Source organism: Cheilinus undulatus, linkage group 7, assembly GCF_018320785.1.
Source record: "Cheilinus undulatus linkage group 7, ASM1832078v1, whole genome shotgun sequence".
NCBI classification, from domain to species: Eukaryota; Metazoa; Chordata; class Actinopteri; order Labriformes; family Labridae; genus Cheilinus; species Cheilinus undulatus.
This window is the reverse complement of record NC_054871.1, coordinates 47375077-47398974: the sequence shown is the minus strand read 5'-3', so window position 1 is coordinate 47398974 and position 23898 is coordinate 47375077. Positions and strand designations below refer to the sequence as shown.

General features: G+C 40.9%; 2 protein-coding genes across 4 annotated transcripts in view; both read right to left on the bottom strand.

Moving 5' to 3' along the window:
* The window catches only part of cc2d2a (coiled-coil and C2 domain containing 2A), a 38988-nt gene extending 36326 nt beyond the window's left edge, over positions 1-2662 (bottom strand). For 2 of the 3 annotated variants that reach the window (XM_041790549.1, XM_041790550.1), the window contains exons 1-4: positions 2514-2662; positions 2284-2365; positions 2018-2071; positions 537-614 (exon numbers count right to left, since the gene is read on the bottom strand). In XM_041790549.1, the coding sequence (XP_041646483.1) occupies positions 537-614; positions 2018-2071; positions 2284-2365; positions 2514-2527 (228 nt within the window). In that variant the 5' untranslated portion in view covers positions 2528-2662. The remainder of the gene's footprint in view (positions 1-536; positions 615-2017; positions 2072-2283; positions 2366-2513) is intronic. The other variant, XM_041790551.1, reaches the window with a different exon arrangement.
* Positions 2663-6948: 4286 nt separating this feature from the next.
* LOC121511803 (complement C1q tumor necrosis factor-related protein 7) lies at positions 6949-22362 on the bottom strand. The gene is made up of 3 exons (XM_041790601.1): positions 22178-22362; positions 12790-13026; positions 6949-7809 (listed from the first exon to the last, which is right to left on the bottom strand). The coding sequence occupies exons 1-3, from the start codon at positions 22197-22199 to the stop codon at positions 7181-7183; spliced, it is 888 nt and encodes a 295-aa protein (XP_041646535.1). The 5' UTR covers positions 22200-22362; the 3' UTR covers positions 6949-7180.
* Between the last annotated feature and the right edge of the window lie 1536 nt (positions 22363-23898).

The following is a 23898-nucleotide window of genomic DNA, read 5'->3' as shown; positions in this document are numbered from 1 at the left end:
TCAATGTGGCTTGCTGGAATCCCAAAGCCTTATAAATGGCTTTACAGAGTGATACATGTCAATAACTTCCTCATCTGTTCTTGACTTTGTCTTGATGGCTCCATGATGTGGTACTCTTTAGGACCTTGTAGCCTACTTCACTTTGTCTGACAAGTTCTACTGGAGGGAATTCTTGATTCAACAAGCCTGGCGGTGATCAGGCCTGGGTTTGGCTGGTAAAACCGAACTCAGATTTCAACAACAAAAACAACAAAAAAAATCCCTTGGTTAATCAAAGTTAATTCATGATTTTACAAGAGGGGCAATTACTTTTTCACACAGGGCCAGGTAAATTTGGAAGCTATATTCCTTAATAAATGAAATAGTCATTTAAAACTATGTTTTGCATTTACATGGGTTATAATTATCTAAAAATAAATTTTGTTTAATTATCAAAAACATTTAAGTGGGACAAATATTTAAAAAAGAATCAGAGAGGGGGCAATCACTTTTTACAGCACCTGACACTGGCGTGAAAGTGTAAGTGGTAGATGTACCTTTTTCCTCCTCTCTCTTTGAGCTCTAAAAGTGCGTTTTAGTGTTTCTCCTGGATCTTCTTCACTGGTTAAAGGTTCCTGGTGTCACAAAAACAAAGTGTGAGACAAAAGACAATACCAAGACCAAAATCAACAAAATACTAAGGATGCACAACATTGGATTTTTGCCCATATCTGATTTTAAACTCTTTCAGCCAATACCAGTATGCACACCTTTTTATTGTAAAGAATACCAAGTCACTGCCATAACAGAACCCATCTATTACTCTTTGTCACAACCTAATTTGATGTAATTTTCTCGTTTGGAAATATATAAACCCTTCAGTGTCATTCACAAAAACTACAGTAATAAGCCATTTGTGGACAAAAATCACCACTGTGAAAAATATTAATTAAAATTCCATAAAATATTTCTCCCTATTTTTTATTCATTCATTTCATAAACCTCAGTCCTCTCTAAAACTACCAAATCTTTGAATATTTTGGGGATCTTAACCATTTAAATGCCAGTTTGGCAACAAGGAGTCATGGTTGTTTTTTATGAAAAACAAAACAAAACAAAACAAAACAAACAAAAAAACAAAAAAACAGAAAATAGCTACTTTTTTAAAACAAATGTCGGGTGGTTAGGGGATGTTTTTTCCAGCAGAGTCCTGGATAAGTCAAATATTAGCAACAAAATGTATTTCAGAGCATCATTACTTTTTTGCAGTGTCCAATTTAAAACTTAACTTCCTAATAGTCAATTGTCGACAAACCTACTATAAAATACTACAAATTAATATTTCTACTTTTCAGGCTTAAATCTTTCAATAAACTTCAGTCCTGATTAAAAATACCTATTCCAATTGTTTTTAGGAAAATCCCCCAGCCACCTGAAGTTTATTTTATAGAAAATAACTCATTTCCAGTGATTTACAAAGAATAAAAAACATAATTTGTTGTGGTCAAACTTACATTTTAAGTGTTTGAAAGGTAATCTCCAAAAAATTTGAATGTTTGGTAGTTTTGGACAAGACTGAAGTTGCAGAAAATAATAAATCAAAAAGAAATAAGGAATTAAATCTTTTCTTTTCTTTTTAAAAAATTTATTTTTGGGCATTTTGGTGCCTTTATTAGATAGAGAAGGACAATGGATAGAGTCGGAAACAGGGTTAAGAGTGGGGGAGAGACATGCAGTAAAAGGCCTCAGGCCTCAGATAAAGCCAAATAACTTAATTATAATAACTTAACAAACAACTTAATGATATTGAAACTTAACATTTTTTAAGGTGTCATCTGCCAGTACCTGAAAGGCTGAATGTGACAATATTGTGCATCCCTAGATTTACCTTCATCCACACTGCCAGAGTATTTAGCACAGCTGGAAAAAGGGGTTTATCCCAGAGGAATGAGAGCAGAATATTAGTGTTGAGCAGCCAGCAACACAAACACACGGAGGGCAGCTAAAGTCTACAGGCTAAGCTCCAACACACACCAACCTTCATCGTAGTCTGTAGTTTCCCCTTACTCTTTTTGAGAGATGGAACCAGAGCCTGTCGAGTAAAGTTAGATTTACTGACGAGTTAGCATCTCTTTCAGTCTGTGTTCCTGTGTTTCTGACTTTGAGTATCAGGGAGCTAACACTCCTCCAACTCATGTTGGGTCTTGTCAGAGGAGGGCTCTGATATCAGCCCACAGGAACAACACAGGACCTCACCTTCATCTGCAGATGCACTCACTTCTAAAGCTGCTTTAAGACATTTACCTGAATGTCATCCTCGTCTTTGTTCTTCGACAGAGTTTCTTTAAGAGCTCGACGTTTCTTCAGCATCTTTTCACGAATGTCACTGAAACATAAGACGCGTTTGAGACAGCTAGCCGAGCCACCGTTAGCTCAACAAGCTAACTGACTGAAAAGATGTCATCTCACTGACGTTAAATCTCCAGTTTTTAGTTTTATAATGGCAGAAACGATAGGAAAACTGCTAAACTTACCCTGGTGAGGCCATAGTGGTGTACTTGTAATAAACAGTGAATAACGACGACCTACTGATGTTGAGGTTTGGTCTTCAGCTTACTTTAAACTACATTATCACACAAATTAGACTGTTTTTCTTCCATTACAAGGGAAGCAGGCGCCGTTATCGCTGCCTAGTAACGGGATAAACTACTTCTCAACCTAACATGAGAATTGCGGAAGATGCACCCTAGCGTGCCGTCTTCCTTGATTTTGATTGGTCCAATCGGCTTTTAGTCAAAGAAAGAGCGTACGTCACTTCCCGCTTAACAGAGCGACCTCGCGCCCGGACGGTTGAAAACAAACCCCATGGACTCATGGTAGTAGATTAGAAAACAACAGTAGTACCGCGATTAGAAGATATTTCGTTGTGTTCTGTGGCCTTAACATCAAAAAGCTGCATAGTAAGGCATGTTTTATTTATTCTCAAATGATGAAGGAGTGTTAAAGAAGAACTTTATCCTGTTGCTTGGGCTGAATCTAGAGAGGAGTAGTGGTCAAATGACGGGGCTGAGTTTATACCGACTGTCTAATCAGCGACTGCTCTGTGACTGCAGGAGCTGTAGTCTGCCTGCCTGTTAGCAGCTTCATCACACATTTTTAAAACCTACAAACTACGTTTTAAATGTCAAGATCCAACTGCAAGGTATGTGACGCCGTTTTGTGACATGTCTTGACACAAGATGGGGCTGTTTCTCCAGGTTGATGGAGAGACTCTGAACACACACCTATAATTTTATTTATTTTGTTTCAGAAAGTTATTCAAAAATTTTAAATTGCATCTATCTATCTATCTATCTATCTATCTACAGTTGCATTCAAAACTTCAACCCCCATTGCAAGTCAGGTGTATTGTGAACATTTACAGACTTTCTGCTTTATGCAATTAAAAAATTTAAAAAGCAATTGAAATATCTGAATGCAACTAATAGTTAGTACTTAACAGAGCACTCTTTTGCTTCTATGACCTGCTGAAAATGAGATGCATAGCCAGACACCAGCATCTGGCACTGTTTCTGAGGCATCTTAGCCCGTCCCTCATGCGCAGTGGCCTCCGGTTCAATAATATTCCTGGGTCTGCATACTGCAACCACCTTCTTTAAAACCCAACAGAACAGGCGACTGTGATTGCTATTGTAGAATCCTCCTGGACTTCTTCTGCGACCAAGCCTTGGTGGAATTTAAGGTATTCTTGTGATCATTGTCCTGTTGGAAGATCCAGTGACGACCAAGCTTCAGTTTCCTCGCAGACGGCATGGCATTTCCTCCTAGGATTTCCTGATACTTCAATTAATCCATCTTGCCTTCCAGGCGCTGCAGGTTTCCAGTGCCAGAGGATGAAAAGCAGCCCCAGAGCATCACAGAGCCACCGCCATCTTCAACTGTGGGCACAGTGTTCTTTTCAGCATATGCTTCAATCTTCTTCCTCCAGACAGACCCCTGATCCATCATGCCAAAAAGGTCCCTTTTTTTATAGCTCCACTGAGCAGAATACCAAAACCTCTGTGGTTCTTGATTTTAAGCATATTGGAGCCAAGCTTTTCTTGTGCTTGATGTTTACATCCCACTTAAAACTTATCTTTTATTTAAATAAAAATGCAGACAGCAGCACAGCAAAGGTTCTGACCACAAATTCTGAACTGTATTTGCTGTGCTGCTTTATGTATTGGTAAAAATCCTGGTTAAATGAAGCTTGAATAACTTAGAAGATGGCACCTTTTGTCTGAACCCACTCATTTTTCATGTGAGTAAAAGTATTGGAACATGTGGCATACAGGTGTGTTTTGTTGAGGTGTGTCCTCTTACATTGATTATTCAAACACTAAATAGCACTGAATGTCTATGCTTAGTTTCAGATTTGGGTTTTGCCTGTGCAGACTGCATTTATAGTTAGAGGTGTAATCAACATGAAAACCAGAGAGCTGTCTATGGGTGAAAGACAAGAAAAAACAAAAAACAAACAAAAAAAAATCCTGAGACAAAGTTTCTGGACTGAAGAGACAAAGATGAACCTTTACCAAACTTATGTGAAGGCTAAAGTTTTGAGAAAAAAAAGGATCTGCTCTTGATCCCAAACACACAAGCTCATCCGTGAAACACAAAGGAGGTAATGTGCTTGAGCTTGGGCTTACATGGCTTCTTCTGGGACGGGCTCATTAATCTTCATTGAGGATATAACACATGTAACCTTGCAAAGCAGATGGATTTGACCGTTTCTGTGTTTCTTACTGGCAAACCAATCCTGCAAAGCTCCCATCTGAACTGTTTGGGCCTAGTTAGAAAATGACAGGACCAATCAGTGTCAATGAGCAGTACTTTCTGGTGCGGCAGAGTCGTGACGTGAGCAAGCAGCGAGAAGAGGGCGGAAGACGTTAGTGTGGATGCTGCTAAAGCATCAGTTTTATCAGAACTTGAGATCATTTATTCGTCAAAAGAAGAACAAAGAACAGCATTGAGTTGTTCGTAGCAGCGCACCTCGGTTTGGGGCTACGACGTCACGTGTTTTGTTGCTCTGATTGGCCCATAAAGATGTGACAGACAGAACATTCATCCAATCATCCTCCAAGTTTTTTTTCAAAGGCTCTGCCCTTTCCCAAATGCAGTCTATGGACCGTTTACCAGATGGATGTGTGAAACACATCACATCACACATCCATCTGGCATGCCAGGTTATAACACATGATGGTAGCAGCAAATTGAACTCAGAAGTCTACAGAAACATTTTGTCTGCCAGTTTAAAAAACGATGCAACCAAACAGATTGTGAGATCCTTCATCATGCAGCAAGATAATGGCCCAAAACACACTGGATAAACAACAAAGGAGTTCATCAGGGGCAAGAAGTGGAAGGTTTTGGACTGGCCAAGTCAGTCTCCAGACTTAAACCATATACAGCAGGGGTGTCAAACTCAATCACAGCAGGGGCCGGATTCTGGATTTAGGTCAAACCTGATGGCCACACAGGGTCACCACAACCTTAAACTGTCAGCCTCATTTTCACCAGTGATAAAATATGACTGAAAAAGCGCTGATGATAACTAATTTGGAAATTCAAAAAATAAAAATTATAAGTTTAAAGGCTCAAATCTGAGATAAAAATTCCAATTTATTCGTACAAAAGATCAGAACACAGTATTAAAATAGAAAAATAATGTTTTTAAAGAGCAAATATACAAGAAGAAAGTTGAAATCATACGTTTGAAAAGTCAGAATATGAGATAAAATTTGAAATCATGAGTTTAAGAGTCAGTTATGTCTTAAAAATTTTAAATTGTTGTCTGATCTTTCAAAATGTGGGATTAAAAAGCCAAAATTAGGAGTTGAAAATGTCAAAATATGAGCTAGAATTCAAAATGATTATAAAGGTTAAAAATATGATTTTAATTCAAAATTGGGAGTGTAAAAGGCCAAAATACGATATAAAAAATAAAAATTTATGAATTTAAAATGTCAAAATATTGGAAAAAAATTGAAATTGTGTTTAAAAGTCAAAATATGGGATTTAAAAGCCAAAGTAAGGAGTTGAAACGGTCAAAATATGACTTTAAATTTAAAATTGGGAATCTAAAAGATAAAAATTTCCCATATAAAGTCCAAATTAAGAGTTGAAAAGGTCAAAGCATGAAATGAAAAGTCAAAATCATAAGTCTGAGTTGTAACCTTGAGATGCAAAATTGAAAATATGAAGTAAAACACTTTTTTCCCCTCACATTTTTGACTTTTTATGAAATCTTTCTTACTTTTTACTTTTTCAGATTTTTATGTCTTAAATATATTTAAAATAATCAAGTTGAAGTTGACATTATTATACTGGAGGAAATCTGGAGACGTACTGGTGGCCCAGTAATAATACGAATGTGATATAATCTTGTGGGCTGGATATAATCGTTCCATGGGCCGTATTTGGCCCCAGGGCCTGGGGTTTGACACCTATGCTATACAGCATGCATTTTATCTGCTAAAGAGGAGACTGAAGGGAGTAACCCCACAAAACAAACAATCTGAAAGAGGCTGTGGTAAAAACCTGGGAAAGCCTCAAAAAAGAAGAACGCAAAAGTTTGGTGATGTCGGTGGGTCACAGGCTTGAGGTGGGTATTTGTAAGCAAATGATTTGAAACTAAATATTGAGTCTTATCCTCTTTAATTTTTTCCAATTCTTTTGCTTGCCTAAAAAAATTGGTGTTGTTTTCTGTTACAAATCTTCTTAGTTGTGTTGTGTGAGATCCAGATGTAAATACCTGGAAGTAAAAGCTGAATTTTAATCTTATGTCTCATATTCATCTTTTAATGTTAAACCCAAATGTTTTCCATCTACAGCAAAAATAAAGGAATTTGCCTCATTATTACAGTACTCTTGGAGGGCAATGTATGCCTTAGATTTGCCGTTTTTAAAGGACAACAGAAAACCAAAAACTAACTGTAAACAATGTTTATTTTTTTATAGCTCCCGCATTAAAACACCAAAATAAAAATCAGAGACTTATTCAAGCTTATCAAACTATATCATTTTAAATCAGTAGATAAGACTCTGCAATAATAATATTCTATATAGCAGTACAAACACTTGTATAAAAATATAGTCTGACCATACTGCTTGTGTAATAAAACAACTTTGACCAGCAGTTTCTGATATGTGCTTCCAGTTTCTATGCGTAGTCCTCTGCCAGTGTGTCAAAGTAGTTTGTATCTGCATACAGAAGGAAGCCAGAGAACAAGCTGTCAGCCCAGCCTGGGTCTGCAAATAAACCATTCTGATCATTGAAGAAGATCTCCATCCACACCTCATCCTCTGGGTTTAGGTACATGACAGTGGAGCCCGATGCTACATCATGGTTCCCTGTGTTAGCATCAAAGGTCTTGATGCGATACTGGCCGTTTTGAACCAGACTGATGGCCAGGTGTTTGTTGGCCAGTGTAATGTCATAGGAGAAGTAATAAATGCCAGGATATGCACAGATAAACTTCCCTGTCTGTGGGTTGTAGTGTCCTCCCTCGTTAAACAGCACCTTGTTGAACTTGATGGGGGTGTTCTCTGCAGGGTAGCTACTGGTGATCCCCACAGAGAAGGCAGATTTTGGCAGCAGGCTGCCGCACTTGCAGATTCCTGCAGTTCCAGGAGGCCCACGTGCACCTTTGTCTCCTTTCTGTCCTTCACGACCAGGAAGGCCAACAAGCCCCACGCCTCCGCCCTCTCCTGTGGGGCCTCTTTTACCTGCAGGGCCTCGATCCCCTCGAGCTCCAATTTTTCCCGTAGGACCGACTCTACCCTTTAACCCTGAAACAGAAAAACATTTGAATCGTCATAGATTTCCTCGGTTATTTCTCTGCCTGTTGTTTCTGTTTCTATTACGCACTTGTTGGCTTTTAAAGAAACTGTCAATGGAAACATTAAACCCCACCCAGTGTCATGCATTAAGTCAGCTTTGGAGCACCGCCATGAGACATTTCAAAAGCACATTTTTTGGCTTGCTTCCTTCACACTTTCTTTTAACCAGCCCACTGTAGAGTAAATACCCTGTAGCGTGGAAACAACATGAATCACAGACTGTATGTCTATGCAAGAACAGCAGGATATTTTGAATAACTTCTGTTTTCTCGGAGGTGTGTGAATGAATTATCGTTTCCACACACAATGGAAAACTAAGGTGCCTGAAGTTTATTTTTTACTGACAGATTTATTGAACTTCACACTGCACAGATAATACAGGACAACTGCTCAGAGATGAACTGACTCAGTCCCTCCAAGTAAATCTGTAGCTTTAAGGCAGGAAATTCTTGGCTGCAAACAATGATTATAGGCTGGGTAGTTAGTGCAAGAAGAGGGTTCCTTGTCCGAAATCCAGTCGGCAGGAGCCTTTCTGAGTTTGCATGTTCTAGTCTAGTCTAGTGGAGTCTAGTTGGAGGACATTACTCCTCATTACTCAGTTTCTTGAGTTTATTAACTATTTGTTCTGGCATTTAGGTGAACTCCGCCTTCGACATCTCTAACACAAGTTCAGCATGTAACTTGCTCTTCCTTGTGCTACTCTTCTATCCTGACATGCCAGATGGATTGTTTCACACATCCATCTGGTAAACCTTCAAAACTAAGCTTTTGGGAAAGGGAAGAGGATTTAAAAACAAATCGGAGTGTGATTGGATAAACCTTCTGTCTGTCACGTATTTAGGGGCCAATCAGAGCAACAAAATATGAGACGTAGGCGTGACCGAGGCGCACATGCACAGCTACCGAGGAAAGACGTGAACCGTGGCAACTGTAGACATGTCAGTACTCGACTTTTGTCGTTTTTGAAAAGAAAACAGCTCACTGCTGTTCTTTGTTCTTCTTTTAACGAAGAAATGTTAAGTTCTGATAAAACTGGGGCTTTAGCAGCATCCACACTAATCTCTTCTGCCATAATTGCACTGGCCTCTTGTCGCTGCTTGTTTACATCACAACTCTGCTGTGCCTGAAAGTACTGCCCCTCGTCGCTGATTGGTCCTATCACTTTCTAACCGGGCCCAAACAGTTCAGATGGGAGCTTTGCAAGATGGGTTCACCAGTGAGAAACAAGGAAACAGGCGTATCCATCTGCTTTGCAAGGTTAGCCGATGCCCAAATCACAACCAAACATGTTGACTCCTCAGAAGACCACTTTTTGTCCATTTTCCAATCGTCTTCGCAACCTAGAATATGACACGCCCACTGATGATGTCAGGGTTCAGGAGGAAGAACCAACTATCTTTTGGTCCCAGCTAAGAACTAACTTTTCAGGTTCTGAAGGGTGGGGAGGGTTTGGCTGATTCAAAATTAGGTTTGGGAACCGGAACTGGCATGGAGCCCTGCCCTTGGGTTTCCTCCAGGGGTTCACTAACGGCTCTAAATTGCCAGTAGGTGTGAGCATGCCTGATAGTTGGTCTCTACATATCAAGCCTGCTACTGTCCAGCAATCCTGTCCAGGGTGTTCCCCTCGTCTTGGCCTGTGACTGCTGGGACCAACCTTAATGGATGGATGGATAAACTGTTTGCATAAACAGTAGTGGTTTTAGTTATCTGAAGGCCCCAGGCAAAGAGAAATACGAGGCCCTTGAAGCAACTCTCTTTCCAAGTAACAAAATCAGAGGACTACAGGACATTTGGGAATGTGAAATATAAATCCCCAAATAGCAAACTGTTTTTTATCAGCTCTTAGAAGAGCATAACTCAGACTCACCACATCATAGTATTTTAGCACATCTGTAAACCAGGTGGAACGTATAAAAATTGATATATAGAGTCATTGTTGGCGCAATATCCGTTCCCCTGCCACCAATCAAATATTTTATTTATTGCATACCATTTAACCACACAGTAATCAACCAATCCTTTGTTCAAACATGTTGGGATCTGCATTACTGAAAATTGTAATAGAAGTGAAGACATTTGAGGGCTTTTAAGGGCTTGGACCTTTCTGTTGGGGCCAGGGATCCTCCCAGGAGTCTTTTTTTGGATAAGAAATATATTTTTGAATCTATTTTATTCACCCTTGGCCTCTTATTTACATTCAAAATAAATGTCTTAATCATTAAAAGTAGTTTTTGACATATACATATCAAAGCGACTGCTAAATGACATGGTAATTTATCATGATGCATATGATGACTGTATCTTGAGGCGTCTGAAGCAGAGCTGGATATTAACTTTTTTGCCTACCTGCCACTTTGGCTGGAGGATTCAAAAATCTACCAGCCACTTGAGAGATGAGATGAGGTATAAAATGAAAATCAAGAATTATCGTGTTTAGTATTAGAATTTCATATTACAGTATAGAATTCAAGACTTTGTTTTTCAAACAAGATCAGTAAATGAAGTGGGAACTGGTGCAACAATGCTCCCAGTTTGTCCTATACAAGTCTGTGCATACGTTAGCTGCGTGGCATACAGGGACAATGTAAATTAATGCAGCATTGTACTGAATTATGAGTGTCAGACTTGAGAGAATTAAATATTCTGTGCAGGATTTGTGCAATTTCACACCAAGTTTAACTATCTTGGACTTGCAATGAGCGAAAAATTGTCTTAAGCAGGTAGATTTGCAGCATTACTCATATGGTACTGAGTCAAACCATCACAGCAGCTCTGGCACAGGGACTTAGAAGGCAGGGTCTTTTGGTCATTAGGTCTGCTCGATTGTGGTCATAAAGTTGGTCGAAATAGGCAAAAAATGTATATTTGCACCTCCAGTGGCTCGTAGGTTAGGCAAAGTCACCAGACACTTTTCAAGAATCCCCGCATTTTGCTGTTGGTGAATAATTTTCCACCCTGCAGTCAGGAGCATGTGGCTACAGGTGATTGCCTACCTTTGCCTAATGGTACTGTCCATATGTATGACACAAACAACTCCCTGATGATCAGGGTGCAAACCATGCCCCAATAATATATAAGAGCATCATCTGTTTCACCTCAAACAGGATGATGTAAGTATTCCTCTTCCCTCTATAATTAAGGAATGGGAGGATAATACGAAAAAAGGCCTTAGATAATGTCCACAAGTATATTCAGCTAACTTTTTCTACTCAGTGTCAGTATTTAGATCAGGGTGTCTCAACTATGGCTCGGGGTCAAATGTGGCCCACGGTCCAATTGTGATTGGCAAGAAGAGTTTGTTGATAATGACTAAACTGAGACAACACTCTACATGGCAAACATACTGGCAACCAAATAATAACAGTATCTTGTTTTCTAACTCCCTGACTGGTTACAGTGGCAAATAACAGTACCAATAATATTCCAGGAGCAGAGCCAGTGGTAGCTAGGGCCAAGAAGGGCCCCCTGTCTATTTTTTTGTCAGCCATTAACATTAAATCGAGTGTACAGTGTAAGGCTAGGCAGGCCACAGATTCAAGCGTTGCCATAAACCAAATAAACATTCTCTGAGCATGCTAATCCCTCTCATGCTGCCTTATTTTAACTGATCTTGCCTGGCTACACTCTGTTGCTCTCTCTGCTATCAGCTTTTGCAACCCTCCTCCACCCCAGCTCCTCCTTCATTCTGCCCTTGACTTAATCAGTGTCATTCTGTTGTCACGGATGTCTGCTCTGCTCTGAAGCACCACGGATTTGCTCCGACCAAAGGCGAGTGACCTCGCCCACTGGAGGCGTGTCTAGAGTGCTGCCCTGTGGCGTGAAGCCCTGATCAGTGGGCAGAGATCAAGGGAGAACTGCGAGTTCTAGCAGGAATAGTGTGTCAACAGCGGACTATTTTACCTTTTGGGGTTAATTTATCATCCTTTCCAGTATGCGTCCGTGATATTATTGCTTCCGCCATTGGGTGAGTACATTAGGAAGTTAAAGGGTTAAAGTTTGCTTAAAGGATCTGTGTTTTTTTGTGAATTTCTTTGGCTAAATGTCCTCAAAAGTGAACTTTTCCCCATCAATGGCGCCGTTGTAGCTCTGTGACCCACTGACCTCTTGGTGACCCTTTGCTCCCGGACCGGAGCGCTGGCTGTGGAAATGCTCTGATGGACTAGAGAGGGCGCGATGTGCTACACCGTATGATTCACTGGCGGATCGCTGTGTGGTCGCTGTACGTGGAAATTGGAGGCTCTCCGTAGCAGAATAGGAAGAGTAAGCCCTGATCCATTTCTAGGTTTAGCTGAAGTAAGTTTGGAGAAATGTTTTCTATTGTCTGCCCTGGACTGGACTCTGAAGCCCCCTTTAGTAACTGACCGGCTGACATCACTCAAGTTTTGTCCATCATTTCCTACAGTCTGCCATCAGCACTCATGTAATGCCTCTTTTCCAATCAGGTCATCTGGCCTGTAACAACCACACAGCTGAGAGTGTGGTGCTCCATCTTAGCCCAGTTTTGTGTGTATTTTGACACAATATGGTGCATAGTTCCCTCCTTTAGTTGCTGTCTGCTGCATCTTGGAAAAAGCCTACAGAAGCTGCAGTGTTCATCCCAAATCTCCTTTGTTTTGATATATCTGTCAGTGATGACCGTATTCTTTGAGGGGAGTCAGATGTTCGAGACGTGTTTACACAGGTCTGACATTCATCTTTCTGCCTGGAGTGGGAGCTTTTCTAAACAACTCCTGCTTAGTTTGTCTGATGCTTCATTTCATAACTATGATATAAATGCCAATACGTTTTCGGTGGAATTCATGAGTTCATCTCCAGGATGCCAGCTCCCACTCAGTGCCAGCTGTCAGATAGGGAAACTTTTCAGTGCCAGCTCTTCCCTGGCTCAGAGAGAGGGTTATTCATCAGCACATGTTAAGTTTAATCAAATACCTGTGTCTCCCTTTTCTCCCTTTTCACCCTTCCTGCCATCTCTGCCATCTCTTCCAGGGATACCCACATTCCCATCTGCTCCCGGAGGGCCGCTGGGGCCGGGTTTGCCAGGGGAGCCTGGTGACCCGGGGACGCTGCAGATCAGACGAGGCGCTCCTTTCACTCTGGTGTCAAACAGCTGACCGAAGACACAGTGGCACAGGCAGACTACTCCCATCAAGGCCCACATCTTCACATCTGTGGATATAAACAGTGATGCTCAGAGAAAAACTGCAGCAATGATACTAAGTGTGATCAGAGGTGCAACGACAGTGTGCAGACTGTGAAGCTACACTTGGAAAAGTGAGCCCTATAGATTTCTTCTTGTTTTAAGTGGGATAGAATTTGAATTTATTGCAAAATTATCATTTGTCATATGCTGGAAAATGTTTCTGTTTGTCTGTGATTTAAGTTGGCCCTGCACCAACAGCCCATGTACACATCAATGCATCATGAACTGTAACTATTGCATTTTATTATATTCATCACATAAATCTGATTCTTTATTGTCCCTTTCAGCACACTTTGATTAGACATTGTCAGCCTCTCCCTGCACCCTCAGATGTGACTGGACCCCTGAAAAACCCAGTGAAAGGGTCCTACCCAGTTGTGATTACTAAAGATACCAATGCTTGGGATAAGTAGCTTTAATGTTAGCCTTTTTCCCCACTGTTTCCCTCATTTATGCCAACTTTTGCCCACTTTGCCTCTCACTACTTTATCTATATATATATATTTTGATACTTTTTGTCCCTTCTTGCCTCTTTCAACCCATTTTTTGACACTCTCTAATCCCCTTTCACCATTTTCCTGCCAATTTTTGCTTCTTCTTATCCATTTAGGCCACTTTGATTATTTTTACCTTAAAGTTGTCTCCATTTTTTTCTTCTTTATTTTCTGGCATCTTTACGTTTGTGTGCAAATGGCTTAGTTATAAAGTCTGACATTATTTTCCAAGTAGATTGGCCAGTTTACCCATCCACATTATTATTTTACAAAAAAATCTAATTCTGTTTTAAAAAAGGGGTTTACATTTTGTAAAAGGTCATAATGTACTACTGCATAAATAAATACATTTCATTTTTGTTGCTTTGATAAGTATTAATATTCCAGTTAAATTTAAGATATGGCAATCACAGATTAACTTTACAACGGACCATAACTTTGCTGACCTCCTTATGGACCCCTCATTTGGCTGGACCCCTTATCCCCCTTATGGACGGCCTTGTCGTTTACTGCTCCTTAAAGGGGACATATTATGCAAAAATCCCTTTTTCAGGCTTTTCTAACAAAAATAGGTGTCCCTGGCCTGTCCAAAATCCTCTCAAGAATCTGAAAAATCCATCTCTTCTCAGCTGCCAGCTGAGAGGAGGATCCGGACAGCCACATCCATTTCCTGGGAGGGGCGTGGTCAGACAGCTCAGTAACATTTAAAGCCACAGACACAGAAACAGCTTGTTTTAGACATTCAAAAATCCAATAGTGGAGTGTTTTTTCAGCAACAAACTTCACAGGCATGTTTTGGGGACCTCTGAGACCAATATAAACTAGTCTTATGTTTCATTTCTCTTTAAAAATGTACAGAAAGCTCAGTGGACAATTGTCACCTGCACCAATCAAATATTCACTCATCAATGTTCCCTTATTTTCTTTAAGATCCATAAAAAGTTAATCTTTCTGTGGTTAAGTTCATGTCCCAATCTTTGACATAAAGCAGGTCTGTGTCCAAACAGGAAGTCAGCCACCCTAAGTTTACAACAGTAGAAAAATCCAGTTGAAACAAAAACTGTTTTTAAAAGCAAAGTAGAGGAATTTTTAAACGCAGCAAAAGTTGTAGATTACTCACCATTAACTACAGAAAGTCTGAGATTAATAGCAATTACAGAAATGTAATTGTTTGATGGCCCTAATGTTCATCATTGCATTTCGTTTAACCCCACAGTAATACAGCAGTTCATTGTCTCAGTGTGTCCACAGGGATCTGCCTTACTATACTTTGCTTGATATGCAGACATAATAGGACTTATTAAGTGGCTTGGACCTTGTAGTTTGGCCACTGGTCCTTCTTAAGGTGGGTATCTTGAAATTTAAAATTAGTTTAATGGCCTATGGCCTCTTATTTTTTACATTCAAAAATACATGTGTTAATCATTTAACGTCACACACATTTAATGTGTTTTCAATTAATTTATTGCAAATTAATAAAAAAAAAAAAAAAAGTTAGCTCCTGCCATTTCACTTTGCTGAGTATTTCTAGACCTTGATTGGAGTTCACTTGTGCTAAATTGAATTGATTTGACATTATTTGGAAAGGCTCAGACCTCTCTATAGACGGCCTCACAGCTGACAGTGCATATCAGAGCAAAAACCAAGGATTGTTTACAGGCACAGACCTGGGTAAGGCTACGAAAAAAATTTGTTGCATTGAAGGTTCCCAAGAGCACAGTGGCCTCCATAATTCTCAAATAGAAGAAGTTTGTGACAAACTGGACTCTTCCAAAAGGTGGTTGCCCAGCCAAACGGAGCATTCAGGGGAGAAGGGCCTTAGTAAGAGAGGTGATCAAGAACCCAATGGTTTTTGATCACCTCTCTTATCTGGACCAAGCTCCAGAGATCCTGTATAGAGGTTGGACAAAGTTCCAGAAGGACAACGATTACTGCAGCCCTCCACCGATATGGTTTTATGGCAGAGTGGCTAGATAGAAGCGTCTCCTCAGTGCAAAATGCATGATCCATCCATCAGGGTTCTTGGCCAGTTTTTACTAAGGATCTTCTCCCCCGATTGCTTAGTTTGACCAGGTGACCAGCTCTTGGAAGAATTCTGGTTGTATTAAACTTCTTCCATTTGAGAATTATGGAAGCCACTGTGCTCTTGGGAACCTTCAGTGCAGCAGAAATGTATTAGTAGCCTTCCCCAGATCTGTGCCTGTCAACAATCCTGCAGTTTTTTTGACCTCATAGCTTGGTTTGTGCTCTGATATGCATAGTCAGCTGGGAGACCTTCTATAGAGAGGTGTGTGCCTTTCCAAATCATGTCCAATCCATTTAAGTCACTATAGGTGGACTCCAATCAAGGCGTAGAAACATCTCAGCAAAGACTGAGAGGAATGGGAGGAACCTGAGCTAAACTGACAGTGTTTTTGCAAAGTGTCTGAATACTTATGTCAATGAGATTTTCAGTTTTTTATTTCTAATAAATTTGCAAAAATTCTGTTTTCACTTTGTCATGACAGGATATTGAATGTAGATTAATGGGAATAAAAAAAGACCTTTTGACTGTAGCATCATAAGTTTGGAAAAGTGAATGCACTCTATACCTCACATTTGATGCACACTTATGATGGCTATATTTTAAGGTCCCTTGGCATGGATGGTTTTGGCATCAGGTAAAGTAGGCAGGTGCTTGGAGACTCGTTTCCAAGAGACTTTAAGATAGTGATTATACTTTTAGATGTGTTATTACATAAAAGGCACATGTCTAAAGTTACTTTCAAATAGGGCAGAACAATAACAGTAATGTCATCGCTATCACAATTAAAGTTTATGCAATTAACACAGCAAAAATCTGAATGTGACTAAATAGTAAGAAAAATAATTCCATGCTGCATGTCTACATATTATGGAGCCCCAGACATGACATGGTCAAAAGAAAAATGTGATTTTGTCCACAATATAGCTATAACGTGTGCATGAAATACTAATTCATGGCCACAAAATACCAATTTGTGGCCACAAAATAAGTATAACGTGCACACAAAATACTAATTAGGGTAAGCAAATCGAGCGCACCTTCTCTAAGGTCTAAGGTAGCTGCAGTAGAGGGGCTAAAGCTACATGATGGACAGGGATAGTGTGATTGAATTTTATTTTAGGCTGGTCATTATTACCCAGAGGCATTTAACCAGAATATTGAGAGTCAGGTTGCTTTGCCGGCGGAGGTGAGACTTGTACACCGGGATAGGAAGGTGCGCTCGATTTGCTTACCCAGCTGTCCAGGAATGATATCAATATTATTAATTAGTATTTCGTGCGCACATTATACTTATTTTGTAGCCATGAATTAGTATTTTGTAGCCACAGTTAAGTATTTCGTGGTCACGAGTTAGTATTTTGTGGCCATGAATTAGTATTTCGTGCGCACATTATAGCTATATTGTGGCCACAATTTAAACTTTTTTTTCCATGTCATGTTTGGGGCTTTGTAATATTTTAAATTCTCTCACATAATTTACATGCAGTCAGATAAAACTCAAGCTAGCTATCAGCTACCTACGGTGTATTTTTCAGTTGTTTAAATTACTAAATAAGGCTCAGATATTTGCCTATCTTTGCCTAGCGATGAAACCGCTTCTGGTGAAGGACTGATGTGGTTTGCAATGAATTGGTTCTGCTTTCCTTATTTTTTGTTTTTTTTTCAAGTACACTGAAAGAGACAAAACAAATGAAAGATCTGCTGCTCAGGGGCCGAGGGTTTAGTGTTACTAATCTGAGTCTTATCTCAGATGTGTCGAACACAGATCTTTGGATTATTTCTTCACATTTATGTTCTCAGATGTGGTTTGTGCTGCCAGATTGTTAAAAGGCTCTGATGAGAAATGGAAGCCTGCTATCAGTTTCATAATTGAATAAAACCCTTACAGTGGAGCTGTGAAAACCACATCATTGATCGGATGTGTGATCAAGCACAGAGTGAGACCAGATGTGACTCTTCTAATGAGAAACAAGCAACTGTCTCACAATCATGTTCTCATCCACATGTCCTCATCGCATGTGAGACCTCAAACTAAAACCTTGTCTCTGTTCCAGGTCTTATTCTCTTTTTGCCAACACATTCCCGAGCTGTGACATAACATCCAGGCTGATGTGTGTTAGGGGAGCAGAATCATGGAGCTAACAGAAACATAACACAAGCGCCTCAAACACAAAGGACAAAGATCTCTACATATTATCTTATAGGAAATAACAATGAGTTTAAACACAGATAGAGATCCAGCAGTGGTTGGGTTTGAAGATCCACCCTGAAAACCTCTCAGATGTTTCCAGATTCCTTTGTAATGACATCGATTAAAACCTGACATTAGGATTAGTGGGTTTGATTAATACACACATGTTTGCATATTTGCCCATGTGGGCGTGAGAATCTGAGTGGTGCATCTGCTCGTTGGCCAGCTGTCCGTGGTCCGTGGGGGCGTTGGAACATGTGTGTCAAGTTTACAGAGACACATCATCCCTCAGACAGCCTTTAAAAATAACTGTCTTTGTTCAACATGATTTCTCTGTTATTACACATTTGGTTTGTCTGGCAACGTGGGATGCCAGAACATCCCGGTCTTAGAGATCCACTCACTAGGGCTGGGCAGCACATCATAGGAGATTTTAGACTCTTTTTATAAATACTGGAGCACCCTTACATTTAACCTCAGGGCCCCTAAAATGATTATAACTGGACAAAATGCCCCACCAGAGTTTAGTTTTAACAAACAAAACTCAGGATGCAGAGAGCAATTCATTCCTTCATTAATAAATGGCAGAAATCCCCAGAAGCTAAAACTGCAAAAAACTTCTGATGACCCCCCTGAGAATCGCTGCCTTATGGTGGTGGTGGTGGTGGTGGTGGGGGGGGGGGGGGGTTAGCTCCTGGTAATTGTGAAAGGCTTTCTGCTTTATACCTAACTTTGATCGATGTGCTGAACCAACGTTACTTTATTTCCATCCCGTATGAAGAATGCAGAAAGAGGAGGTGCTCAAGGAACTACACAGTGCCAGATCCACCCGGCCTGTTCGATGGCCACGTCATGCCCATGTATTTGAAACACAAGAACACCAATTTGGCCCCATGGGAGCATGCAGACAAAAAGCAATTCTACCATTAACCAGCATTTTGGGAGCCCAGATACCTCGACTGGACAAAGGGCACTGAGGCAACCCCTGGAGCAAGAGCTTGTCGGGGGAGCTAGCAGGCGAGAGACTGGTGGCCGGGCTTCTCTCAGTGAGACCCGGTCGGGGTCCAACCTCAAAAGACATACTACATGAAGATGCCCCCATGTGGACTCACCACCTGTAGGGATGGACATGGTGGCAGGCACAGGCAGCATTGGTGTGCTGACCCCCCGGTGGCACAGACTAACTGCAGTATGTATGGTTGAGGTGGTTTGGGCATCTGGCAAACCCCACCATAACGATCACAAATCCCATGCCAAAGCAGACCGGAGGAAGAGCAAATACATCTTTTCTGTCACTAAAAGCTCTCAGTGTTGCTCTCTGCACTTATTTTAATAAAGAGATGTCCAGTTCTGACAAAAGTGCCGCTTTGGCTAACTACGATCTAACCACTCACAACTCACCCTTTCCCTCGTAACTATCACAACCTCATACCGAAGCAGGTCAGTAGAAGAGCGACAACATATTTCACATCATGAAAACTTTCAAACAGTCCTCACACCTGAGTTTTTAAGATCAATTCTGCACCCCAATATCTCACTCTCTCTCTCTCATCTTCTAGTATATAAATCTGAAAACAAGATGTGCTGTGTTGTGTTATACATGTATTAGTAACCTTGGCATGAAAAGTAAGGAAATGTGTGTTTGGTAGATTACTTCTTTGTTGTAACAATGACAATGAATCTTGTGCCATTGGAAAGCCTGTTTATTTCCCTTTTAAATGGTGCCAGATTTGTAAGGAACATCCATTTGTGGGATGAGCAGCAGAGCTGAGTATGTGGGTTAAAAAAATTTGACTTCTCTGCCAATTATTTTGCTGTTTCTAGTCAGGGATGAGTCCAGATTCTGATGAGTCCAGCTGGGTCGTAGGGTCATAGTGTGGAGAAGACAGAGAACAACTACAGCAACCTCTGCAGCCACGGTGATGTTAAATTAGTCTACCACTGCTCCTTAAAGAAGTAGTGAACACTTTAACATTTTTTTCAGCTGTAGACTGAAGTATCTGACTGAACTATGAGAAAAAATATAATTCTGGTGATATTTTTGACATTTGCACCAAACTGATAAAAATCTGCATTTTACAACTTTTAATTAGCTCAAAGGTACACCTGCTTTGAAAAGTCTTTCCTGAAAAGGCGGGGCCACAAACTCTATATTAAAGGTAGAATGTTACAGCCTCTAAATGACTTCACCATTCAGAGACCACTCCCATCCTCTCCTGCATCTGCACTGCTTCGCCTCCGAGAGCTCTGACTTTAGTAATGCTGGTGCTGGAGCAAACAGCCCAAACAGGTAGCGCTCAGGACCACCACTGCCTGCCGCCACACTACAGCCTGCTTCAGGGGACTCTGGAGGGGAAAATCCTCCACCTCTAAAGATCGCTCTGAAGCAGCAGTGCTGCGGGACTCCATGTCACTTTCTGGCAAGGGGACATCACTGTCACTTCCACTTCATCTAGAAAACCCAAAATAAAAACAAAAAAACCCTGTCCTTTTCCCCTACCTCCTCTCGGTACCAAACTGCTTATTTTCTGTGCATTTTTTGTGATCTTGAAGTGGGCAGAGTTAGCTCTGAGCTGGGGGTTCACTTACACTTTAATGTCTCACTTCACTTAAAAAAAACTCACAGAAAACTCACTGGACAAGTCTGAAGTCATCTGAACATTGAGATATAAACATTTACCTTTTATAATTCTCCTATTTCCTTTTCAAATACAAAATAGTGGAATTCCAAGTTGCCTCAAATGGTTTTGTCAGGTCAGGTATAGGGACTGGTTCAGCATGTCAGCCCTGGTCCTTTACTGCTCTGGCCTCCTGATGGCCATCATACAGGCCTGCCACATGCCCACATCCCTTCTCTTCAAATGTCCTCCCAGCTGATGCCTCCACAACCCATGGGCCGCCCTCAAGGTCTGGTCCAACTCACTGGGTCCTGGGCACCCGGCATGCAGTGAGCTGGGAGACACAGCTGCTGCTCCCATAACCAGCAGCTGACCCTTCCCATCCCCACTCTCCTGAGTATGTTTGCATTAGACATACAATCTTGCTAACAATACCCAAAAATGTGTCCAAGAGAAGTCACAAAGAAGTCCAGGTGGCAACTCTGGCCATGAGTCAGTGCCCAGGCTTCACAAGAGGTAAGACTGGGAGGACCAAGAACTGCCACATGATGCCCAGCAAAACCCTCGCTCTGAAAGGGGGAGATTAAACTTGATTCACTGCAGATTTTTTTTGACATTAATCAGGATTAAAAAATAGTTACCCCTGGTATTATCATTTTATTAATTTTAATTTCTATAAAAAGCCTTTTTCTCAATGTCAGGGCACTCCTTCACACATCTGGGATCCTGGAGATCACTGTTCATCCCTCTGGGGGTGTCTGTTTGAAGAAAACACCAGAAAAAGGGCTCCACTTGACAACCCTGATATAGTGCTGGTTTCTTGTTGCATCAGTCTGCAAAGTTGACTTTAAGAGGCCATTATGAAGGACTAGGGTGGGTTTAGGGATTTCTTGAGTAAATGCTTTTGTTATTAGGATGAAACAAGTATTTTGTGTTTACTTCAAATCACGTGTAGCACATTTAAGCTACAAAATAGATGATTCTTGGTCCATCTTGCCCATCCCTACTGCTTACTATGAGACAATAAACAGAGTGATATAAACAGGAAGGAGTCAGAGACACACATGGAGCTGAGCCTCCTCTCAAAGACACACACAGTCCCCCTTCACCACTTAAGTTGCATGTTTTTGATTTCTAAGGCGAGTGAACCGTTCATGGAGCCAGTGTGAGGTCCAAAGGGAGAGAAACCCCGCCCGCCTATTCTGCAGCAATGATGTAAGCAGTACTAATGTGGCTATTATTACAGAATGGGGCTCTCTTTATGCACACATTAGTGTATTAGAATGTGCAGTCAATGCATGCAAAAATAGACTAACATGGAGTTATGTCCCACCAGGAACTGTGCAGAAACATCTCTTTTGCCAGTGAGCAGGTGGAGCAAAAAACTAAAGGAATGTTTCTGGCAGTTCTTCACTGAAAAGTGTCTAAGTCCACTTTAAGCAATGGCAGCCTCCAACGATGGCCTTGAGGTTTTTCTGATTCACATCAGGCACAAGAATGCAGTTTGTCAGTCATGCAAAATGCATTTAAAAAGAAGACATTTTCAGACGTGTGACGTCTTTGTTACAGGTATAATTAACCCTATCTATTAATGCAGATGAATAAATGCATCCAAATTTAGAAGAAAGCATGTATGAGTGAGGATTATTCTAAAGTTATTCAAAAGATTTAATCTGCTGCAGATAATATATGCATCCCTCTTTTAAATCCTGTGAATAAAAATGTTTGTGACGGTCTATAAAAATCCAGCTGGGACTACGCATAGAGCTGAGTGATGACTGTTCTTACCCTTCAGTCTGCAGCTGTTCATCTCCGAGCTGATCAGAGTTATCACTGCCTCGTGTCCTCGTCCTCTCTGCACAGATTCCACTCTTTATGATGATCTGAACCCTCCGTTAACATGGTCCTTGTCCCAGCTCTGCTCTCGTGCTCTCAGACATCTGTGTGCAGAGCTCAGCTGTGTGGCTGCTGACAGCGTCTTGTAATGCAGAAGATGTAAGATGCACTCCCTCAATCCCTCCCTCCTTCCTTCTCTCCACTCCCTTCTCCCTGCCTCATAAACTTCCCTAAGAGGCAAACAACATCTCATGCAGCCAGGCAGAGTTTGTGCATGCAGGACTTGGCTCCATTATGTCATGCATGGAGGCTGATTAAACATGAAACACCCAGACTAAAGTCAGAAGCATGAGTAAAAACACTGTTGCTGTGTGAAATCAGATTAATGGGGGCAGAAGTTCTCGGTGCCTTTTTGACCTCAGTGTTTCTGATTCAGTATTCGTCACAGTGTTTCCTGAATGAAGCAACAACTGATGTGTGGAAAAGTGCCAGATTACTTTCTTGCAACAAATGGATGCTTTTATTGATAACATCTGTCTCTGATATCAAAATGATGAACGATCACAGTATATCAGCTTGTTAAGGTATTTGTAACATCTGTAGGTTAACACTATAAAAACTAAAGAAATGCAGTAATGGTTGCAGATGAAGTCTTGCAGTCTCGGGAAACCCCCTTCAAGTCAGTATTTAGTAAAGTCACCTTTGGCTGCAATCACAGCACTGAGTCTGTGTGGATAGGTCTCAATCAGGCTTGCACATCTGGACTCTGAATTTTTACTGCTCAAGCTCTGTCAGGAGCATTTGGATTGAGGTCTGGGCTGTGACTCGGCCACTCCAGAACATTCACCTTATTGTCTTGAAACTATTTCTGTGTAGCTTTCACTGTACGCTTCGGGTCATTGTCATCCTGGATAACTCCCAAGCCGTTGTTCTCTCTCAGACTGAATAAGGTTATCCTCCAGGATTTTCCTATACTTTGCCACATTCATTTTTTCCTCTACCTTTACAAGCCTTCCAGGGCTGGCTGCAGAGAAGCATCCCCAAAGCATGATGCTGCCACCACCATGCTTCACATTAGGGATGGTGTTTATGGTGATTGGTGTCATCAAACATAACGTTTTGTTTGACGGCCAAAAAAGCACCATTTTGGTCTCATCAGACCAAAGAACTTTCTTTCACTTGACCATGGAGCCTTCCTCATGCCTTTAGGTCATAGTCAGTCAGAGTAGCCGTAGGTCACTCAGTTTGTGAGGACGGCAGATTTACACATGTGCCACATGTTCATATCCATCCCCTGACTTACAATTATTAATAACCTTTTCTTTGAGTAGCTTTGGGGTGGTCTTTTGTCTTCATGGTGTAATGGTAGCCAGGAATACTGATGAACCAGTGACTGGATCTTCCAGACACAGGTGTCTTTATACTACAATCACTTGATGCACTTTCATTGCACTTAGGTGATCCCCATTTCACTAATTGTTAGACTACTAGCACTAATTTGCTGGACCTCTGCTGAGTTAGGTCAGTCACTTTAAAGGGGGGTAATATTTATACAGTCACTTATTTTACATTACATATTTTTGTTTAATTGACATTACTTTCTGTTTTCACTCTGACATTAGAGTTTTCTTTTCTTGTCAAAAAGTCAAAATTACATTGACCATGATTGGCTT

Coding starts and splice junctions, on each gene's coding strand:
- LOC121511803 (XM_041790601.1), bottom strand. CDS start 22,199: ATGAACAGCTGCAGACTGAAGG. Junction 13,027..22,177: donor GAACAGCTGCAGACTGAAGG/GTAAGAACAGTC, acceptor TTATATCCACAG/ATGTGAAGATGTGGGCCTTG. Junction 7,810..12,789: donor GGGAGAAAAGGGAGACACAG/GTATTTGATTAA, acceptor TTTCTGTTTCAG/GGTTAAAGGGTAGAGTCGGT.